General features: G+C 46.9%; 1 protein-coding gene across 1 annotated transcript; it reads right to left on the bottom strand.

Moving 5' to 3' along the window:
* Positions 1-4,717: 4,717 nt before the first annotated feature.
* On the bottom strand, positions 4,718-8,617 carry CCK (cholecystokinin; the record flags this gene model as incomplete). Its single annotated transcript, XM_084260236.1, has 2 exons — positions 4,718-4,854; positions 8,371-8,617. 2 exons carry the CDS (start codon positions 8,615-8,617, stop codon positions 4,718-4,720), a joined length of 384 nt encoding a protein of 127 aa, XP_084116362.1.
* Positions 8,618-20,434: the final 11,817 nt, after the last annotated feature.

The raw sequence follows: 20,434 nt of genomic DNA, 5'->3' as shown, positions 1-20,434 counted from the left end.
CCACTGCCCCTTGTCCTATCATTGGCCATCATTGAGAAGACCCTGGCTCTATCCTGACTCTCATCCTTTACGTATTTAAAACATTAATAAGGCCACCCTTCAGTCTCCTCCAAGCTAAAGAGGCCCAGTCCTCTCAGCCTCTCCTCAAAAGGAAGGTGTTCCACTCCATTAATCATCTTGGTGGCCCTGGATGATCAACGGAGTGTCACCGCACTGCCAGCATTGCAGTTCTGCAGTGCTCTGCCCTGTGTTCTCTCCCCACTACAGCCCCGTCTGCCTCCAGCCTCAGCCTGGGATGCTCCAGATAAGAGCACTGGCTGTTATTTGCACGCTCCTCTCAGCTGCTGTCACTTCTGGGTGCTGTGGCACCATGGGGACAACACTGGGTCCTGGATGAGTTTTGTATAACATATAAAGCATCTTTTTGGGCTACCTTTTCACATCTTTTCTCCTTCCAAAACTCCTCCCTGCTGGTGTGCATGAATGTTCCTGTAGTGATTGAAATCTTTGGCTTTGGAAAGAATAAATATGTGGGGTTTGTTTTTTGTGCTCTATGGGGTTTTTCTGACATCTTTAAAAAAAAAAAAGAGGAGGATGCATGCAATGCTGGGATTGTTCATTTCTTTCTTTGCAGACATGCAGCTTCTGTGCCACCTGAGTAAATGGTGATGGTGTTTAGTAAGCAAGTGCACATGGACTTTCAGGCTCTTACGTCTCTGAAGGAGAACATAAACCCAGCTTTCAAAAAGGCCTCCAACTCCAGAAACTTCTGAAAACCCAAGGTTTAGTATTCACTAAAGGCCTTACAGAGGAACTGGGCTGCAAGGCTGTGCTCCTGGGAAAGGAGCATGCCTGTGAAGACAAGGAAAGCCAGAGGGAAACCAAAGAGGGTATAAGTGCAGCCCACTGAGGTCAAGAGAAACAAAAGCTGAGTCAGGCTGAACTCCTCAAGGGAGAAAAGGATCAACTGGGGATTGTGCAAGGGTAGGAGGTCTGCTGGGGTACAGGACTTGTTTCTGTGACATGTTCCACCCTTGTCATTTCAGTTGATTTTGGAGGAAATACTTGTTTCTGCTTTTGGAAGCAATGCTGGTGTTTGGAAAGTGTCTTAGTTTCTCCTTCAGGACAGTAAATTATGCCATGGGATAACAAAGACTTGCATAAGCCGTCTGGAAACTCAGCCAACAAGTTGTCCAGTTGTACTTGGACAATTACAAAATGGAACTACTGCATAAACTAAACCTCATAAGGCCAAATGAATTGGTACCTCTACTCTGAAATGGTCCTCTTGTCCCTGCAATACCCAACACCTCAGAAACTTTACTGGATATGTCTTCACCATAACACAGCAAGGAACGTGGTTATCCACCTCTGAAAGCTGGGGCGCAGGTAAGAGGAGGGCGAGGTGCAGAGAACTATGTGTCTGCCTGGGCTGTGCACACCTAGGATATTCTCTGGAGAGATAAGACTGGTACTTCAGCCTTTTGAGGGTCTTCCCCCCACCCTCCTTTTGCACGTCTCCAAAGCACTGGATGGCCTCACAACACAACGCTGTAGCACAGATGTTTAACTGTTGCTTCCAACCACCTGAGCCCATTTGTTGACAGCTCCCTACACTGAGCTGAAAGTCCAGCAATGTCAGTGAGATGCCTCCTGCCTTCCTCTGGTACAGACAGGATCTGTTGCCTGTAGCTGGTGCTCACACTGAAGAATTAGCATTGTTCAGCTGTGCTACAGCTCTCACTGGGTGCCATCCAGACCTCCTTTAATTCAGTTAACGAGCCAGTTAAGACCACAGAATAGCAAGAAAAATTATAGGAGGCCTGAAAGTTATCGGTGTTCGGGCCTGTCCTTAGCTGTAAGGTAGGCAGTGGGCTTTCATGTGAGAATGGCATGTACTCCCTAAATCGATAATGTTTGTATTTAAAAGATTACAGAGATCCTTGTCCTGCTGAAATAGGCTTCAAGCTGTGCCGAATCCAATTGCTCTTCAATTGACACAGGCACTTAGGAATGATTACAGCTTTAAGGAGCCCACAGCCAGATTTTTTTTTCATTTTTTAAGAGAATTTTAATGAACTTAAAAAAAAAAAAAACCCAAACTCCTAGAAAAGCCTGTCACTGCTCTGCTGGGACTTAACAGCCACATTTTGTCTGATTTGCAAATTCCTCCACTCGGGCAGTGGAAAGGGACTGCCTGCTGGTGTAGTTTTGCATGGTGGGGTTCTGGTGGAGAAGGGGGGGCTGCAGGGGTGGCTTCTGCAAGAAGCAGCCAGAAGCTCTTTGCAGGCCCAAGAGAATGACCACCAACTGGCTGACCAAGTCTGAGCCCGTCAGCGATAGTCACAGCACCTCTGGGAATCACATTTAGGAGTTAAAAAAAACCCCAAACCACTAGAAGCCACTTTTTGCCCTCAGAGAAGGGAGTGAGAAGATGTGAGGAGCTGTGCAGACACCATGGCCAGTGAAAAAGGGCTGGGGGGTGTGTGTGCAGGGGAAGGGGGGGAGGAGGGAGAAGAGGTGCCCCAGGTGCCAGAGAGAAAGATGCCCCTGCAGCCCCTAGAGAAGACCATGGTGAAGCAGGCTGCCTCCCTGCAGCCCATGGATGATGATGATGGGGAGCAAAGACCATCTACAGCCCATGGAGGACCCCACACCGTAGTGGGTGGAGATACCAGAAGGACACTGTGACCCCACAGGAAGTCTGCATTGGAGCAAGGTCCTGGCAACAAAACCTGCAGCCTGGAGAGACCAACTGGTGCCACAGCAGGTTTGCTGAGGGGATTTGTGACTCTGTGTGGGACCAGGCCAGAGGAGTCTGGGCCTGAAGGTCTGCACCCCATGGAAGGGAGCTGTGCTGAGGCAATTGGTGAGGAGTTGAAGCCCTGTGGGAAAGGATTCACGTTGGAGAAGTTTGTGGACACCATTACAACTTGGAGCCAACATCTACCCAACAAGAGAACTCCTGGGAAGGAGCAGAGAAGAGGCACAAATTAAATCACATCAGCGTCATCAAGTGGAGAATGAGACCTACTCCCATATAACTGGGTGTTGCCCTGCAGTCCAGGATGCTGAAATTGAAAGACATAATCAACTGTGTGAACTGTTGGCAGGTGAGGCCAAAAGGAATGGGTTATCTTTCAGGAACTGCTGCTAAAAGATGAACCAAATGAATTATATAAACCAGATTTGGTATTTGTGAAAGGAAGCTAAGCCCTTGCTGTGGACATCACAGTAAGATATGAAAGTAAAGAAACATCTTTGGTGGATGCAGCAATGAAAAAAGTCTAGAAATATCAGTATCTTAAAAATCAAGTGCAAGAACTGATGAACACTGCTATCAGATTTATGGATTTCCCTCTAGAAGCACGTGGGAAGTGGTATCAAGATAGGAGTTGTTAACTCATTTGGGGTTCAAGTTCCCAAAAAGTCACTCATCACTGAGTGCTATTGACTTCAGTGGACATCGTGCATGTGTGCTAGACAAGCACGGGCTGTTACAGGATCATAGCAAGATCTCAAATTGTAATGTTGAATTATAAATAAACTGACCCCTTCCCTCCTCTCCTTCTACCTACCTGTCATCTAGGGTAGAAGTACACCAGCCAGCTCATGATGGCTGGGGAGGGAGTTATACCCCAGGGAGGAGGTAGAGTGTGGGGATAAGAACATCTTTTGGGACTCCAATACGTGATGTGTCATCTCTTCTAGTGAGAGACAAAAATTACCAACTCAGACCAAGGTGGACAAGGCAGACAGAGGCCCCAGGGTGCCAGTTGTGCACCAGATGGGATCCCTACCTGGCTCTGAGCGTGGGGCTCATTGCCTTGCTTTGTGCCAGGTAAGGCCTGGGCATAATATCCCTCCTCCTCCTCCCTGCACTGGTGTGCAACAGCTAACTCTGTCTGCCTCTCTGATATCTGGGAGCAACCTCTTTCCTTTCAGCACACTGTGACCAGAGTGCTCTGGTGTCTCTTAACCCTTCAGGATCATCTGCTGCTGCCCTCAGGAAGCTTTCCTTGCCCCCTCCCCGAGTGAACGGTTGGGTGGGGATGCTCTCTTTACTCTGTGACTCTGCAGCTGTTGGCAGAACTTTCCCATTTTAGTTCACAATGTAAACCAAAAAAATCCAGGGTGGGGTGATACACGTTGGCGTGGCTCCTCTTTTACTTTGGACTGCTCACTGCAAACACGTGGGCTCGGTGTATAACCCAGTGCTTTGCAAAGGGGGGGTCACCACAAAGAGAGCTGGTCTTTTCTTGGCTGTGTTGTGCTGATGTGTTTATATTTGTACAAGTTCCCCCTGGAGTTCACAGCTATTGGGACTTTTTAGAGAAATCCTTTAAAATTGGCTCATTTGTCTGACTACTCAGCACATGGCATATGTTTTACGTTGCAGAGTGAAGGCATCTTCCTCACCTCTCTTTATAGAGAGACACCCAGCAACATGCGTTCACAGGACAAGGAGGGGTAAGTGAAATCATTTTAATATAGTATCAGTGTATGAGAAACCACAAAAGAAAGAAAACATTTTCTGGAAAATTCTGCATATGTATATATTGCATTGTATAGTCTTACAGACAAATTTACATCAAATACATGATATATTTTAAAACACCGATTCGAAGAGGACAACAAATTAATTTCTCTCTCTCTGTACAGACATGGGAGTGTGATTTATTTTTCTTTCAATCCTGATGCTGTAGTTTGCTGTTCTTCAGGAGGAGTATTCATATTCTTCAGCACTGCGGCGTCCAAAATCCATCCAACCCATGTAGTCTCTGTCAGTTATCCTGTGCGTAGGATCAATGCTCTGTACCCTGTTTCCCATAACTGAGATCCTTCCAGTGGGACCTAAGGGAAAAGTGGGAGAGCAGAGACTTAAGTGGACATGTTTTTTCAGGTTCATCTGTTTTCTGATCTGTTTCACACTCTTTAGCAGAGGTTGAAGCTGTTTGGCTCAATGCAGACTATGGGTAATGTCCTGACAGTGGCTCAGGTTCTTATTGTAAAATAACCTGGTCATTTTCTCCCTCCTGGCAGCTGGGAGGGAATGTTGGTGCAGTTCCCCTTTTCCCTTCCTATTCCACTAGAGAGAGAGAAACAAAGTCCAGACCATCTCTCACTCTTACTATAAGACCCACAATGTGCTTGCTGGTACTGGGAGAGTTGCTCTAGACACAAAACAACTCTACTTGAAAGCAGGCTCAGACCTGAGACAAGATCCCACCACAGTCCTGTGTTGCTTGAAGAGCCATAAACCTAAGTACAGAAGCTCTCAGAGTGCAAATTCACCAACAAGCAGGGTGGAGTTCCTACAGTTTTTGCAAAGGAGTGGGAATAGTCCTGAAACTGAGTTGTGCCTGGAAATCATAGCTAGGGATGTCTGTTGCTGGAATTGTACAAGGCTTATTACCACATCAGCAGTACTTTCATTGCTTATCTAATGCATTCAGAGTTAATTTCACAGCAGGGTTGGATGCTGATCTCTGATTGATCCTCCCTTAGCCTTTCTGTCTTCCTTGGTTAGGGCATCAGAGAGACACAAACTATTTGCAAGTTTGCAATAAAAAAAAAGGAGGGGGAGGGCTGCAATCCTCTGTTTTGAGGACTTCTCTCTGTACTCCCTGAGAACAGCCAAAATTGATATATGCCAATAATCAGATTGAGCTCAAGCCTTGAGTGAGGAAGGAACACATTCAATGTATCAGGATTCAATGTAGATGGAGGTTAAATGCTCAAAACCCCCATGGCAGGAGGGCTGGAACTTGATGATCTTTAAGGTCAGCTCCAGGCCTGACCATTCCATGATTCTATGAAATTCACATTGGTAACTCAGAGTATGGAATTAAGTTGATGAGAACGGCTTCTTGGCACCACCAGAGGCAAAACCATCACTCAGATGTTGGTATTTCAGATGTCTGAGCCTGTAGTGACCTCTGGGCTGTAATGGCTCACAATGGTGCTGTTATGGTCTGGCCTGGCAAGGGCTCCTTCGAGGATAGTAAATGTGGGTGTCACTGACTTGACAGCCACAACGTGTCTTCTACATGGTGCCAGATTCATGCTGAAAGCCTGCAGATGACATTAATGGGAAGCTGGGGGGTCACAAATAGGAACATGAACGTCTTAACAGCACCTTAACTACCCTCCCTCAAACCACCAGAGATGTCTGGTGATGGATGGCAGCATGTGGAGCAGTTTGGCTAAGAGGCCAACATCTAGCCCCAAGCTCTTGAGAGGATGTAACTCGGGCACTGTTTTAACTGGAAGCACCATCCAAAATCAGCCTTTCTATTAAATGCAAGGGCAAACACCATCAGTGATGGCTGCTAACACTAGCAAATGTCCCAGCTCTCTTTCACCCTAGATGGAATCTTCTAGTATTATGGTTAGACAGGTTAACAGTGACTAACACAGTAGATGTAAGCATACTTCAAGGATTTCTTAAGTGCTGCCCAGAACCTTTATGTTAAATAAGAATATATAGTGTTTTGATGGGGATGCTTTATGTATTGTAGTAAGTAAATACTGTTTTGTCCCTGTGAATCATCCCTGTAACTAGCAGTTACACTTTGTAGAGTTCAATCATATGTGTTGACTAGCATGTGTGCAGGAAATTCACTCTCATATTAACACCTACCCAAAAGATGTCTTCAATCAAAAGTGGTTTTTCACTTCATCCAGTTAAGCTCTCTGGAAATGTCAGCCAGATATTCAAGGGAGTACAATGGCTACATAAACTAGAATAAGGAGTTTGGTTTTCTGTGTAGGTGGGAGACAATGACTGCACTGGGGAAAGCTGATGAGGATCCTGCTTTGGGGACTCCTGCAACCAGACTCTTGTTCAGAAGCAGCTTCGACCGCAGCGCTGTGGGATTTCGGATCTGAATTCTCTTTCCATTAGGTTGTAAGAACTGCTACAAGAAGCCCCTTACTGCAGATTGTGCAAATGGGTAACGTGAGATGAAGTCTCTCAGGTTATATTAAAAGTGGTGGTGGTTCTTCTGTGGCTTCCCTTGTGGCCCTGTTCTGTGTACACAGATGAATACATACGGCTCCGTATCAGTGCGCCAGGTAACACACGTGGTGCCTATTAACTGCAGACCACCACCAAAAACAAGGACTGTGCCAAGCACAGAGGGCAGCAGTGAGGCTATCTATCACCAAGGGCAGGTTGAAAGATCTGCATAACATTGTGTGGACAGACAGAAGAGAAGAAAGCTCTTACTTTATATATAAAGTGAATTTTATCTTAAGCAGCCTGAGACTGGGAGTGAATTATTTTCTCGAAGTCTGTATGTCAGGTAATCCCCATAACTGCCTTCCCCTCGAGCCCTCTTTGCTTCTCAGATGCCCTCTTGCCCTGCACTACTGTGGACAGACCAGAGTGAAGCTGTCACAAGTAAACAAGACCCGTGTAGTGGCTTTTGTTGAGGTTGGCAGTCAAATGGTTACAGCAATTATGCTGCCCATGGTGTCCAAGATGTCAACAGGGCCACCTTTACTCCTTCTCCTGCTAGTTCATGTATGCAATACCACTGTTTCCTCAAGCAACTAATAAACCACATGGAAAGAATGAATCCCTCTGATTCCCTTACTCAACCCATGCTTCATACCCTTGTTACAAATGACATAGAGGTTTAAGTAACTGCAAGATTGTGTTCTCAGGCTGTCTGACACTAAAAACCTGACAGGAATTGACATGGGTTGAAGCAAACATGCTTTCATTTATCACTGCTTGTAGGTATTGTGTTCATAAATGTGAGTTCTGATCTTTTCAAAACCTTTCACTCTTTTGTAACTTCCTCTGGGAACAAATACGTGGAAAATCCAATATTGAGAAGGTTTCCCTGGTACAGGAATTTCTGTCTGAGGCGAGGTTAGCCCTTTGGTCTGTATTTGACCTCAGAAGAGTTCTCCTGCTCTTCTAACTTCAAAAAAAAAAGGGAGGGAGGAAGTTAACTAAATGAAAAAGTTGAAGAAAATGCAATTACTGTATTTTATCTGGGATGCAACATGCATCTCAGATAAACCAAAATAGCTATAGAGCTATGAAAACAATAAGTTAAAAAAACAAACCAGAACTATGCCCAGATAGGTAGGTTACATTTTCTTCGGTTACCTGCACACAGCTTTCAGTCAGTGGCTGCTGTGTACAAGTCTCTTTTGGGAGGAGTTTTGCAGCACATGCAAAATAGGAAGGACACCCTCTACTTCAGGAATAGCCAGGCAAAAATCTCCCTCTTATTGTCCCTAGAAATCCGTGCCAGAGGTTGACAGGGTTGTCTGAAACACCGAGGTATCCCTGCGGGAAGCCCCGCTGGCACAGAAGCGGTACAGCAAGTTAAGCTATGAGCAAAGCAGTACCTTTCCTGGCGTGCTGGAGGTACTTGGCCAACAAGGCGCCGATGTTGGCTCGCTGCTCGTCCAGCCGCGGCGCGGATTTCAGCGCGCCGGCGGACGGCGGGGCGCGGACGTGCCGGTGCTGTTCTGTCAAGCTCTGCTCAAGCTCAGCGGCCAGCGGATTCCCATTGTGCGCGCCCGCAGTTTGCTGTCCGAAAGAGCTGGCTGAGAGCACAGCGAGGAGCACACAGATGCACAAACCGCCGTACATTGCTGGGGAGAGAAGGAGCGACAGCCTGTTGAAACTATCAGACCCGCTAATGCTGCCCTTACCCCCATCTTCCCTCGGGGGTGCTGGTTTCCGAGCAAACTAGGGTTGTTGTAGGTATTTTTTAATGTAGGTAACTGTATGCAAGTAGTTAAATATCCCTTGATATGAGGAAGACACACTGGAAGGAGTAAAAGTAATTAGCTGTAGTATTAGCTGTATTTCTTCCTGATCTACTCAACTCTTATTTGCTCTTTTTTTTTCCTTTTATTTTTTTCTTTTGGAAGCTGTATTTCATTGAAACTTAAAGGGATATGACTCCAGCTCTGTGAAAAAGCTCAGGATTTGAACACTACAGCGTTTTGCTGCTATTAGAAATACTCAGTTTTGCTAAGTTCTATGAAGAGCCTTTTACTCTTCCAACCCTTCACTGGTTTGAACTTCAGGGTTTGAGAGGTTTCACCTCATCATAGGCAGAAAGAAAAAAAACCCCAAAACTTCTCCCAAGGAATGAAAAAGCAAAAACCTTACACCCACCCTAATTGGATCTAAAAGCTGAGGTGGTAAAAGCTGGTTAGTTAAAAGATGTAAGAAATGATGTGTAACTTGACAGTATACTTTTCCACAAGTGTAGCAATTTCTTTAAAACTGCGTTTTTAAACAAGTGTTAGATAAAGTGCTGTCGTTTTTACTAGATCGGCTTAATCATATAGGTCAAAAGAGTTTTTTCTGGAAACACAGAAAGTACTCTCAGCTATTAGGAAAAACGAGATGCCTCATACTTAATGCTAAAGGGGTAATTTCTGTGTATAAACACACACGAATTACCTACACGAGAACTTTTGAATAATTCCATTGTTTGAGCAGTATACCGAACATATTTTCAGAGAGGAGAAAAACAAGTTTGTGCCCACCACGTACGCCAGAATGGAAACAGCTGGGATGGATAAAATACGTTCTTTCGGTATGGTTAGGAAATGAATGGAAAGGGTCCGAGTGGCGCCCCGGGAAGGTCAGTACCGGTTCCATACCGAGCAACCAAAGGCGCGTCGCATCCTTTCCCCGGGGAGGTCTTTTCAACCGCCCTGACTCCTGCATTTTTACATATATACACATACACACAAATATGCGTATTTATGTACACAGTAACGCCTCCGAACACCCGGTCTCACCCCGGGTAGCTGGTCCTTCCGCAGCGGGGCCGCCCGGGAGGACCGCTCGCCCCGCCGGGAGCGCACCGGGCACCCCCGCCCTGCGCTGAGGACCGGCCGGCACCCTGCGCCCGGGCAGGGAGCAGCCTCAATTCTCCTCCCTTGCCGGACACGGGTGCGTTTCCTCCAGCACACAGCGGGATGCCTTCAGAGCCGCTGCGTAGGTAAGAGCCAAGCATCCCCCACCACCACCTCGCCCACCCCCCTCCCCATCAGAGGTGCGTTCAGAGGAGGGGGTGACTTCCTACCTTTCCGCGGCGCTGTCCCGAGGTCGGACCCGAGGAGGGAGCGAGGCCCGTGAGTGCCGAGGTAGGGAAGTTAGTGGCGACTCAGCCTCGGCCCCTTAAATAGCGGCGGGCGCCGCGGCGGTGTTTGCACAGCTCTGACGCAGGCCGGGGCCGCCGCCCGCTCAGCCCCCCGCACCCGCTCAGCCCCCCGCCGCCGGGACCGGGGGGGTAGGTGCGGGTGTGGGTGTGCATCGCGGGGGGAGCGGGGCTTTTTCCCCGCCCTCCCGCCGGCCGGCGCCGCCGCGGCGCTGGGGGTGTGTGTGTGTGGTGGGGGGAGCGGGGGCGCCGCGTGGGGCTCGCCTTTGCCCGGCGGGCCGGCCCCCACCGATCGCTCTCCGCTCCCTCTGGGGGGAAGCGCTTGCCCTGGGCAAGCTGGAAAGCCAGGCTGGCTTGGGTGTTAACTGCTCCTGAGCGGGGTGGATACCCGCTCCCCCCGCACAAATACCATGGCGAGGGGCTTCTGGCTGGGCTGCGGCAGCGGGGCGGGCTCACCCCGAGCGCACTTGCTGGCGGTGGGAGCTGCGGGGTCTGGGGGTTCCTCTGGCTGCAGCCAGAGGGTTACAAGCGCTTCCAGCCTTCCCTCCCCGGGGCCACTCATTCGCCTTTGGCTCAGGAAGATGGGGTGGTCGTTTTATTAAAAGAACCACCACACCCCCACAGTCCCCAAACATAGTGCCAAGGATGATCAGAAAGCCGGGGATGGGACTGGGGACAAGACACCTGCAACGTCTTTCCCCAGCTGCTGCGGGGACCGCCGCACGGTCCCGCTGCCCGGCAGCGATGCCCGCCAGGTCCCCGCAGCCCTCAGACGCCCTCCCTGCCCGCTGCCTCCTCCGATTCGGGGAGCCTAGGGAATCTCAAGCCGGGGTTGCCGGGTGCTTGCCACCCTCGGGAGGGCTCGCTGGGGCAGCCCAGCCTGCCACCGGCAAATACCCGCCCGTACCCGGAGCGGCAGGTTGGCGGGACCGAACGCTACGGAGCGCTGCGTGACTGTGCCGAGTTTGCGTCTTAATTCTCAAGTTTACAACTTGGAGGCAAGCGAGCCTCGCAGGTTGCTTTTCCATCCCCGGGAACGGAGCGCGGCAGCCCGGGTTTCTTAAAAAACACCGTGAATCTCCTGGGAGCCGGGTGTGCTGCGAGGGGGACATGGGAGCGCCGGCCGGGGCCGGCACCGAGCCGAAACGGCATCCGAAGCGGGCTCCAGGCCTCCTCGGCAGGGCGCGGGGGTGCGCGGAGGTTTCATCAAGTCACAAAAGAAAGGGCTCCTGGGCCGAGAGCGGCACTTCGTCCCCATTTCCTCACCCCCCCCCCCCCCGGCCGGTGCTGCCTCGCACCCAGCTCAGGCTCCCGCGGCGGCGCCGCTGCCCGGAGCTGGCCGGGGTTCCCGCTGCTCTCCCCGTAGCGGCCGGCAGAGGGAGCCGAGGCGCCGCGTGGGCCACCGCCTCAGCGCCCACAGCCCTCCCGCCTGCGCCGGCCCGCCTGCCCCGGCCGAGGCCGGGAGACCTCACGAAAGAAAGAAATAGATAAATTCGCCGAAAAATCGTGAAATCCCATGGTGGGGAGGGTAGGGAAAAAGCCAAACTGTCGGCACCTCCTCAGTGTGGGGGAGTTGTGGCTCGGGAATGCGGCCAACGGTGCCTCACGCCCAGTGGTGCCTCATGCCCAACGGTGCCTCACACACAATGGCGCCTGATCAGAGGGCTGAGGCATGGGGAAAGCTGCTCCACATGCACTGCTGGCACGGTCTGGAGCGTTACTGGCCTCAGACAGGTGTTGTGGAGTACTGTGCAGAACTGCCTTGCTGGGGTGAGGCGTGGAGGTGACAAGGGTGGTGATGCACAAGCGTTCTCCTCGCCTTTCAGCTGCTAACCAGGGTATTAGTGGTTGGATGGGGTAAGCCAGCTGAACTGTGGACTCCTTTTCATCTCCCACATCGATACCAACATCGGGCAAAGTTGCTATCCCGAGGCAGCTTAAAAAAAGCAAAAGCAAAACCTACTTGAAAAGAGAAGAGTGGATTGCCAGGGGAAAGAACAACACCGAAACTGTTCCAGTAGTACCCATCCAAGTGCTAGTTTAATGGCTCTGTCTGTCTGTCTCTGAGAAAAAAAAACACCCTGTAATGTTCCTGATAATTCAATTTCACTATTTTGGCTTGGTGGGAAAAATGCTCATTGCTATTAGACAATTAAACAGTCAACACTGAATTGAACTGTAGGTGTCTGGGAAAAGTATCACAATCTTTCTGGGAAGGTACAATAACAATTCTGGTAGAGTCACATCAAACCCTTGTGAAACTCACAGTAGATAATGAGTTCCTAAGGGACCAGCCCAAAGCTTAATAGAAGAGACAGAGAGCTTGCTAATATATGTATATGCATAATTCATATCACAGAGGTATAAATATAAATGCAGGCATTTAAGGCTGACATATTTGCCCGGTTGAACAAATATGCACTATAGGAGTTCATTTGTGTTGAACTGATTTGTAATATGAGCCCACTTATAAATATATGCAGGACTGCACAAATGGAGTGAGAAGATAAAGTGTGTGAATATGCGCATGTGTGTACGTACGTGTGGCAGCCAAATTTACTGTCTGTGCTCATTAACATGCAGAAGGGCAACAACACATGAAATTGAGAAGATAGGAATGCTCACTGGACAGGCATATACATATATTTTTGTGGGATCTCTGCTTTTATAAGATCACAGACTAACTTCTTCATTGTACCTCTGAATTGGTCAAAACATAGTGTTTGCAGTAAGATGGTCAGGACCTTAATAGTGCAAGGACAGCACGATGCTGTCTGCCTCATTCTACCTATACAGTCTCTACACCAATAGCAAATGCCCCGTTGTTTTGCCTATTTAGCCATCATAGTGTATGAAGAAAGATAGTGAGGCTAAAAGTCATCGATAACTTTGGTTATAGACTTTTGAACACTGGATTTTTTCCTTAATACTAGTATGTACAGTCCTTGGAGATCATTTTCTAACTTAGTGAAGTTTTCTCTGGTGAAGGTCTGCATTTGTGTGGAAGTTCTAGTCCTTGGTAAATTTATGTTAGTTAGGCATTTTAGAATTGTTTTGGGCGGAGAGAAAAGACCAGAAAGCCTGTTCACCTTGAGCAATATGATAGCAGGACTCCGAGGCAAGTTGCCTGTGGAAACTTACTTAGGCTGCATATTACTGATTGATGTGGCACAAAGAGGAAGGAATTGGGGTTTGATTTGCAGTGACCTGTTAGGTTCCAGGACCAGTGTTTCCATCAGTTGCTGGTCCGAGGTGTGCACCGTGGATGTGTAGAGTGTTAACCACAGGAGGGCCTTGTGCCACCGTAGCAGGTGGGGTGAGACAGATGCTGCTCCTAACACATGGCTTCAGCCTCAGTTCACCATGAAAGAGCTTTGACTGCACCAGAGCTTGGGCAATGTTGCGACAATCCAAGTGTAGATGCAAAACTAATTTAAACCTGAAGTGAACCCTGCAATGCAGTAAATGCTAATATAGATGCATCCCTAAGGTAGCAGCTGGATGATACCATAGTTTAGAGGCTGCAGGGTTTTTAAATTTGCTTTTCTGGCAAGTGTCTGTTGAAAGATTTGAATGTCTCTAACCTCTTCCCCATGCTGATCAAGATATCTCTATCCTCAACTGTTTTCTCTATTTAACTGCCAAAGGTTTTCTCCTGTGTAGATGAGGTGGCAAAAGAGAACGTATGGCCAAGCACACATTTTGTGCTGTTGCAGCGTAAAGCTTGGAGTTGGGTTTGGAGCAGGAAGGCAGTGTGAGAACAGAGGGATGGAGGTATTTACTGATGTCTGTTTTGCAGTGGAAGTGACTGGTGCCAGATGAGTAGAAGAGGGCACTGTGCTAACGTCTCAATCTCTGCTGTGAGATGAAGCAGAGCTTGTCTGTGAGTGTGAAACTGGCAGTGAGCTTGGAAATTCCCTGTTCCTTCCTTCTTTCAGGGGTAAGCATGCCAAGTGCTGTGCAATACTTCACTCCTGTCTGTGTGCATGTGACTTTTGTCTCCGTGGTATACATTTTTGGCAGTGTCACATGTCGTTTTACAATAGCATGGTTGTCATGTGGACAGCATAGCAATTTATGGTGCCTATGTTTGATGCCTTTTCTTTTTAGAAAAAAAAAACCCAACCCATGTGGATATTACTCAGCATTATTGCGTGGCTTTGGATTCCAAGACATTCAAGCTGAATATTAAACATGCATCAATACACTACCAGGTGTAAGTACACTAAGAATTTTGACCATGAAGGATAAAGCCAAGTGGCTTTCCTATGTCCAGGAGAGTATCAAGAAATACATTCTATTCTTTCTAAGTATTATATCCTTTTCTGATTATCACCATGTTGGATTTTTTTTAGTTTTGTTTGTTTTTTTTTAACTTTTCTCTGGACCCTGCTCCTTAACAATCGTTTTCTTTGCTATGTTGGGACAAATTCATGGGTTTTGTTCTATGAAACTGATGGAGTGGCAGTCTGGAGCACTACAGTGAAGTAGGAATAATTGGCAGAGGAAAACTGGGAAGGGAATGGTATAGTTTTCTGGACAAAATGGAAGATTTAATGACTATATTATTTGGACCAACACCATGGATTCTAGATGTAAAACTGAGTCTTGAATATATTTTCAGGCAGCGCATTGTTTCTGCTGCTGTTGCTCTGGGTGTTGGTTCAGAATTTTTTTTTTCCCCAAAATACTTCTAATTTTAATTCAGTTATTTCTGTCCAGTTACCTATATGTTTTCACTCTAGTCTCTTTAATCCGAATTTTCATTCCATGTGACCGTAAGACAAACTCTGCTTGGAGTCAACCCAGAAACTGAGGGAGAAATTTTGGTTTTGGGCAAGCAAACAACCATGATAACTGGAGTTACAAGGAACTTCAGTCATGAGTGCTCATCCTCCTTTTATAGGGTAGTGCCTTGAACTAGTATGCCCTGAAGAAATACCAGATCAATATATCAGTGAATATATGCATATCAAATCTGCATATCAATAAATGGAAACAGAGGGATGAGTGGGAATGATCAGGAAGTTTGTTTCAGAAGAATATTCCTGGTATAAACTATGTGCACTAATGTAAATTCATTCACTGGCTTAGAATTACATGTTATCCTGCAGTTGTGTGAAGAAGGAAAATAAGAGGAAAATCCCATTTCCTGGGAATAGTGTTGGATTATTCAGAAAATCAGATTTCAACCTTTATCCCATGAAATTTAGGCAGTTGGCACATAACCTGCCTACAGATCAACTTGATGTTGGTCTTTAGGGAGCTTGATCTGATTACTTGTGTGATACTGTCAGATTTGATTCCCTGTGGTTTAAATGAAATATGGTAAAGTGGAACAGAATAAAATCCAGACTCCCTTTCTAGGAGACCACCCCATCCCAATCACTTACTTTTTTTGTATGGTTTTTGTTTGCTTGGGTTTTTCTCTCTGAAAGACCACGTTGATTTTCTCTGATGTCAGCCGTACTTTGAGAGGTGTGGTAGAGTTTGACACGGTAGGAAGGTAAAGGCCTATGTTGACAAGCACAAAACAGAAGTACAGTAACTAGTCTCTCTGTTTAATGCTCTGTGGAATGGTTTGGCATTTAAGACTAATCTTCCCTTTATTGTATATGCTGTACCTTTGTTACTCTGCCACGTACATTTCGACAAAAAATGGGTGAAGACAAATAGTTGATAAAGAATAGGTGTTATGTATCAATGCAGAAGGAAGGAGAGGATGACAACTTGTGCTAGCTGTGCCTAAAGCATATGAATTTATTCCTAGCAGTGTCCTTCTAGTGCCTGCTTCTGCGGGGTATTTAAACATGTACTTGAGGCCATGCACATGTGGTTTGTCAGCCAGAGGCATGCCACACCTTTAAACATGTCCCTAAACGTTCTGTCGTGACACTCACTCATAAAGACAGTTTGTTCTTTGCACCTTTTCTTTGCTGTTTTGAGACCTCAGGGCTGTGATCTCCCAGGCATTTTAATGCCTATAACTTAAAATTTCATTCTGTTTCTGTTGCTTGTTGTTACAAGCATTGATAGGTTATGTGCCTCAGGAGAGTCCTTGCCCTCCTCAGAGGAGATGCTTTGAACAGACCTTGTGTTGTCTGCCATTCAAACTTGAAGTACCTGCTTCATCAGGTACTGTTCTTGAGAAGGTAGATGTGATAGCTCTCTTGTCTGTGAAACCGAAATAGGTCTTCACAGCTATTGGAATATTAACTAACTTATTATGAAAACAGCCTCCTGCAGAAAAGAAATACATTGTACCTTTCAAAATCCTTTATACTTTTCAGATGTGCTCTCCATCTCTCTACTTGGAACCCAGATGAAAAGTGTCTTTTCTGCTGCGTGGCAGTAACAGAATACTGTAGGAGATACTGCTTGGCTCCACAGTCCTCTCCTGTGAAAGGGGAATGTCTGACTAATCAACATTTGTCAACCAATTTAAAATCCCAAAAAGGAAGTTCTATAAATGACAACTGCAATGTCCTAGCCTGTTGTGCTCCAAACATTTGCATGTTTTCATCTCTGCTAAAACCAGAGTCAGAATTTAAGAATAGCAAAGTAATTTGACACTAGACAGACTGGGCAGCCAATAAGGGCTTTTTTAGTGTCCTGCAGAACAGATAGGGGCTTTCTGGCTGGGATGTAAGTGGATGAGACAGCTGGAGTCTTGTTATTTCATATCCGCTGTTAAATTATACTTCGTAATTTGGAAGGAAAATGAATTAACCTGGGTGCAAAACATGAATTGCTATTCTGACAATTCTTATTTAAATGGAAACGCCAGAAATTTCCATGGTAGGTGTAGGCGCTTCTTGTAGCTTTGCATGGCTGGGTTCTAGTGGAGGAGGGGGAGCTTCAGGGGTGGCTTCTGCAAGAAGCAGCCAGAAGCTCTCTGCAGGCCTGACAGAGCCAACACCAGCCAACTCAAGGCCGGAGTGGTTGTTGACCAAGGCCGAGCCCATCAGCAATAGTCACAGCACCTCTGGGGATCACATTTAGGAGAAAAAAAAACCACTAGCAGCCACTTTTTGCAGCAGAGAAAGGGTGAGAAAGAAACTGTGCAAACACCAAGGTCAGTGAAAGGTAGGAGGGGAAGGTGAGGAGAAGGCGCCCCAGGTGGCAGAGAGAAAGATGCTCCTGCAGCCCCTGGAGAATCCCATGGTGGGCCAAGATCCCACCTGCAGCCCGTGGAGAGGCCCCACACTGGAGCAGGTGGAAACATACAGGAGATGCTGTGACCCATGTTGGAGCAATCTCTTGGAGCCTGTGGAGAGAGATGGAGACACACTGATGAGCAAGAGGGAGAGACCCACATGGGAGCAGGTTTGCTGGGAGGGGAGGGCTTGTGGCCTCGTGGAGGACCAGGCTGGAGCAGTCTGGGCCTGAGAAACTGAGAGACATTGTATGATTTATGACTGCACCCCATAGCAGTGACCCACGCTGGGGCAGCTGGTGAAGAGCTGAAGCTCGGTGGGAAAGGATTCATGTTGGAGAAGTTTGTGGAGGACTCTCTCCTCTGGGTGGGACCCCATGGCGCAGCAGGGGAAGGGTGTGAAGAATGTCCCCCTCCCCCCCTGCTGAGAAGGAAACCAACTTATAAGGAACTGATAAAAAATCCCATTCCCCCAGTCCCTGTCTCTCCCTGTGCCCCAGTGGGGGCAAGAAGGGAGCGAAATCATGGCTAAAGTGAAGTCTGCTGAGAAGGGAGGGGTGAGGGGAGGTGCTTTAAGATCTGGCCACACTTCTCATTGTCCAACTCTGGTGTCACTGGGTGTGCAGGGCAGTGTCATAAATCAGAGAGTTTTCTGTCCTTTACTCTGTGCTGAATCCGTTTTGCCTGTGGCGCTGATTGCGGGATGATCTCTCCCTGTCCTTATCTCGACTCCTGAGACTCTCAGTATATATTTTCTCCCTTGTCCAGCTGGAAAGGGGAGTGATAGAGCAGCTTTGGTGGGCGTCTGGCCTCCAGCCAGGGTCAAACCACTGCAATGCTACATAGCTGTTTTGAATGGCTAGAATGTAATGAAAAAAATAGAGGTGATCTTTGGATGCCAACTTTGACTGCATTGCAGTGAGCTGATGGAAGGAATTTGGTGTGATAGTGCTGTAAAGAAGATATGACAGTAATAATTATGTTAGGGAAATGTTGGAGGTCATAGGGATTTTCCACTGGATGAAGTCAATATTCCCCACCTTTTACAAGGCTGCCCTTTTACTGATAGCTCAGCAATCAGCTCTTGGATGTGCAGGAGGAGAGTTACCTGCCATGTGGTAGGAAAAAAACATTAGCCAGGAGGCTCTGTATTCTTACACTTAACTATTTGTGGCCTTTTATTTCCATGCTGAGAAAAACCTACCTCTGTGGCCACCATAACTGAATTACATCCTTCAGGAGGCCAGTTTGATTCAACCTGTTCAACTTACTCAAGGGCTGATGAAAAAGAGACAGTTGACTCTGGGCTCTACTTTAAATACCTCTCAGATGTCCCTTAGTGGATGAGCCTTTCCTTAAAAAAAGCGGAAGGAAGACTTATAAATTAAGATATTTTACTGAATTATTAGGTATAAATGCATTTTGAAAGCACTAGGAACTAAGAACACACATGATAGAAAAGAATTATCACCCAGACAGAATAACTAAATCTAAGGGGAATAATGCTTTGGAAGCAGACAAACCTTGATATATGCTGCTCACTTCTTATTGTTTCTAGCTGTCTGTCTCTAAATTAGGATTTTCTAAATAAAAAAGATTTACTGTATTCAGAGTAGAGTCTGGAATTACTTAAAATGGGCTGTTCTACAGGGAGCTGTGTGGCATGAAAGACAGCTTTATGAGGCATTTAAATAAGTATGTTTTCAGGTTGACTTCCTAAAATTGACAAAGACTCATTAGTGGCATTGTTTCGTATGGTAATAATGGCTCAGGTTCATTGTTTGGTAATAGAAATATATATGTTATTTAACATCTTACCAATGCTGTATTTCATTTAGCCTGCTCCTAGGGCAAATCAATGCACTCTATCAAAAAAATTATCAGGGGGAAAGCTACTGTAAGGTTCTGGCTGTACTTCCCTAGGGTCATAGAATCATAGAATATCTCACGTTGTAAAGTACTCATGAGGCTCATCAAGTCCAACTCCCTGTTCCTTGCAGGACTACCGAATTAGCATTTACTTGTGGAAGCAGAAATAAAACTGTTGGAATGGGATGGCTCTGAGTTCTCAGTCTCAGATTTTCTCTTGAAATGAAAGAGCAGTATTACTGATGCCTTCACTGGTGTAACATGGTGGCTCTTGTACTTACAGTCTACTGAGGCCCTGGTGTAACATGGTTGCTGATGTACTTACAGTCTACTGAGGCCCTGGTGCAACAGTGAAAAGGTACTGTGAAGTGTGCAAAATGGAGGGTAACTCCAGTGACTGCATTTTCTTTTCCTGCTCTCTTCCCTTTACTTCATAACCTGAAATAAGCGATCATCTGGGCTGAAAGAGAATGCCTGTCATTTGTAACAGCTGTCACGGAGTCAGTGGGTTATGTGTTGGGTGTAACCTGCATCAGAGAGGAGACTAAGGGAAGTGAGGGCTGACAAGGCCTTGTCAGGGCAGGTGAGAAGTTCCAGCTCAAAGCTTAAGCAGAGTGTGAGAGTGAGAGGGTTGAGATTAGAGAGAGTGCTCCAGGGAGAAGGTAATCGGTGGTGGACTGAGCTAAGAGCATTAGGAACCTGCTGTTTCATGTTTAAGATAAGCAGACTGGGGGTTCTGTAGGCTAGCCATGCCACCTGCATCCCCACCTGACTTGATGGTGGTTGCCTGCATGGTGACATACGTTCAGTACTTTGTTTTTGGGGATTCAGTGGTGTGCCTGTGTGTTTGTTCACAAGGATGCTGGGTTTCCAAAGGTGACCCATGTGGGGAGCAGCATACAAGCATGTTCTTTGGAAGATAATGCCAGTGGAAGGACAACAGAAAACATACATTATAACTGTAAACTCTGTAACAGCTCTTCATATTGCCCTCTTGTTCTGGCAATATAATAGAGCATCTACTGTTTGGATGTACGTAGGATCTACTAAGTGGTTGCTGGCTACTTGAGCAAGATAATCCATACATGAAATATTCATCAGTGTCCGTGTAGTCTTGGATCTGCTGATGCTCATGTTGAACATACCAGTGATCACAATAGATGGGCTGCCATTCTGTTGGCATTCTCCTCATAGAAGAGTTCAGGTCATGAGCATCATGCTCTCAAATCCTTAGTTACACCCCATAAAATTGTGCTAAATC

Source organism: Gallinula chloropus (genome assembly GCF_964237585.1).
Source record: "Gallinula chloropus genome assembly, chromosome: 2".
NCBI lineage: Eukaryota > Metazoa > Chordata > Aves > Gruiformes > Rallidae > Gallinula > Gallinula chloropus.
Note: the sequence above shows the minus strand (reverse complement) of the source record. Positions and strands in the feature narration are given on the sequence as shown.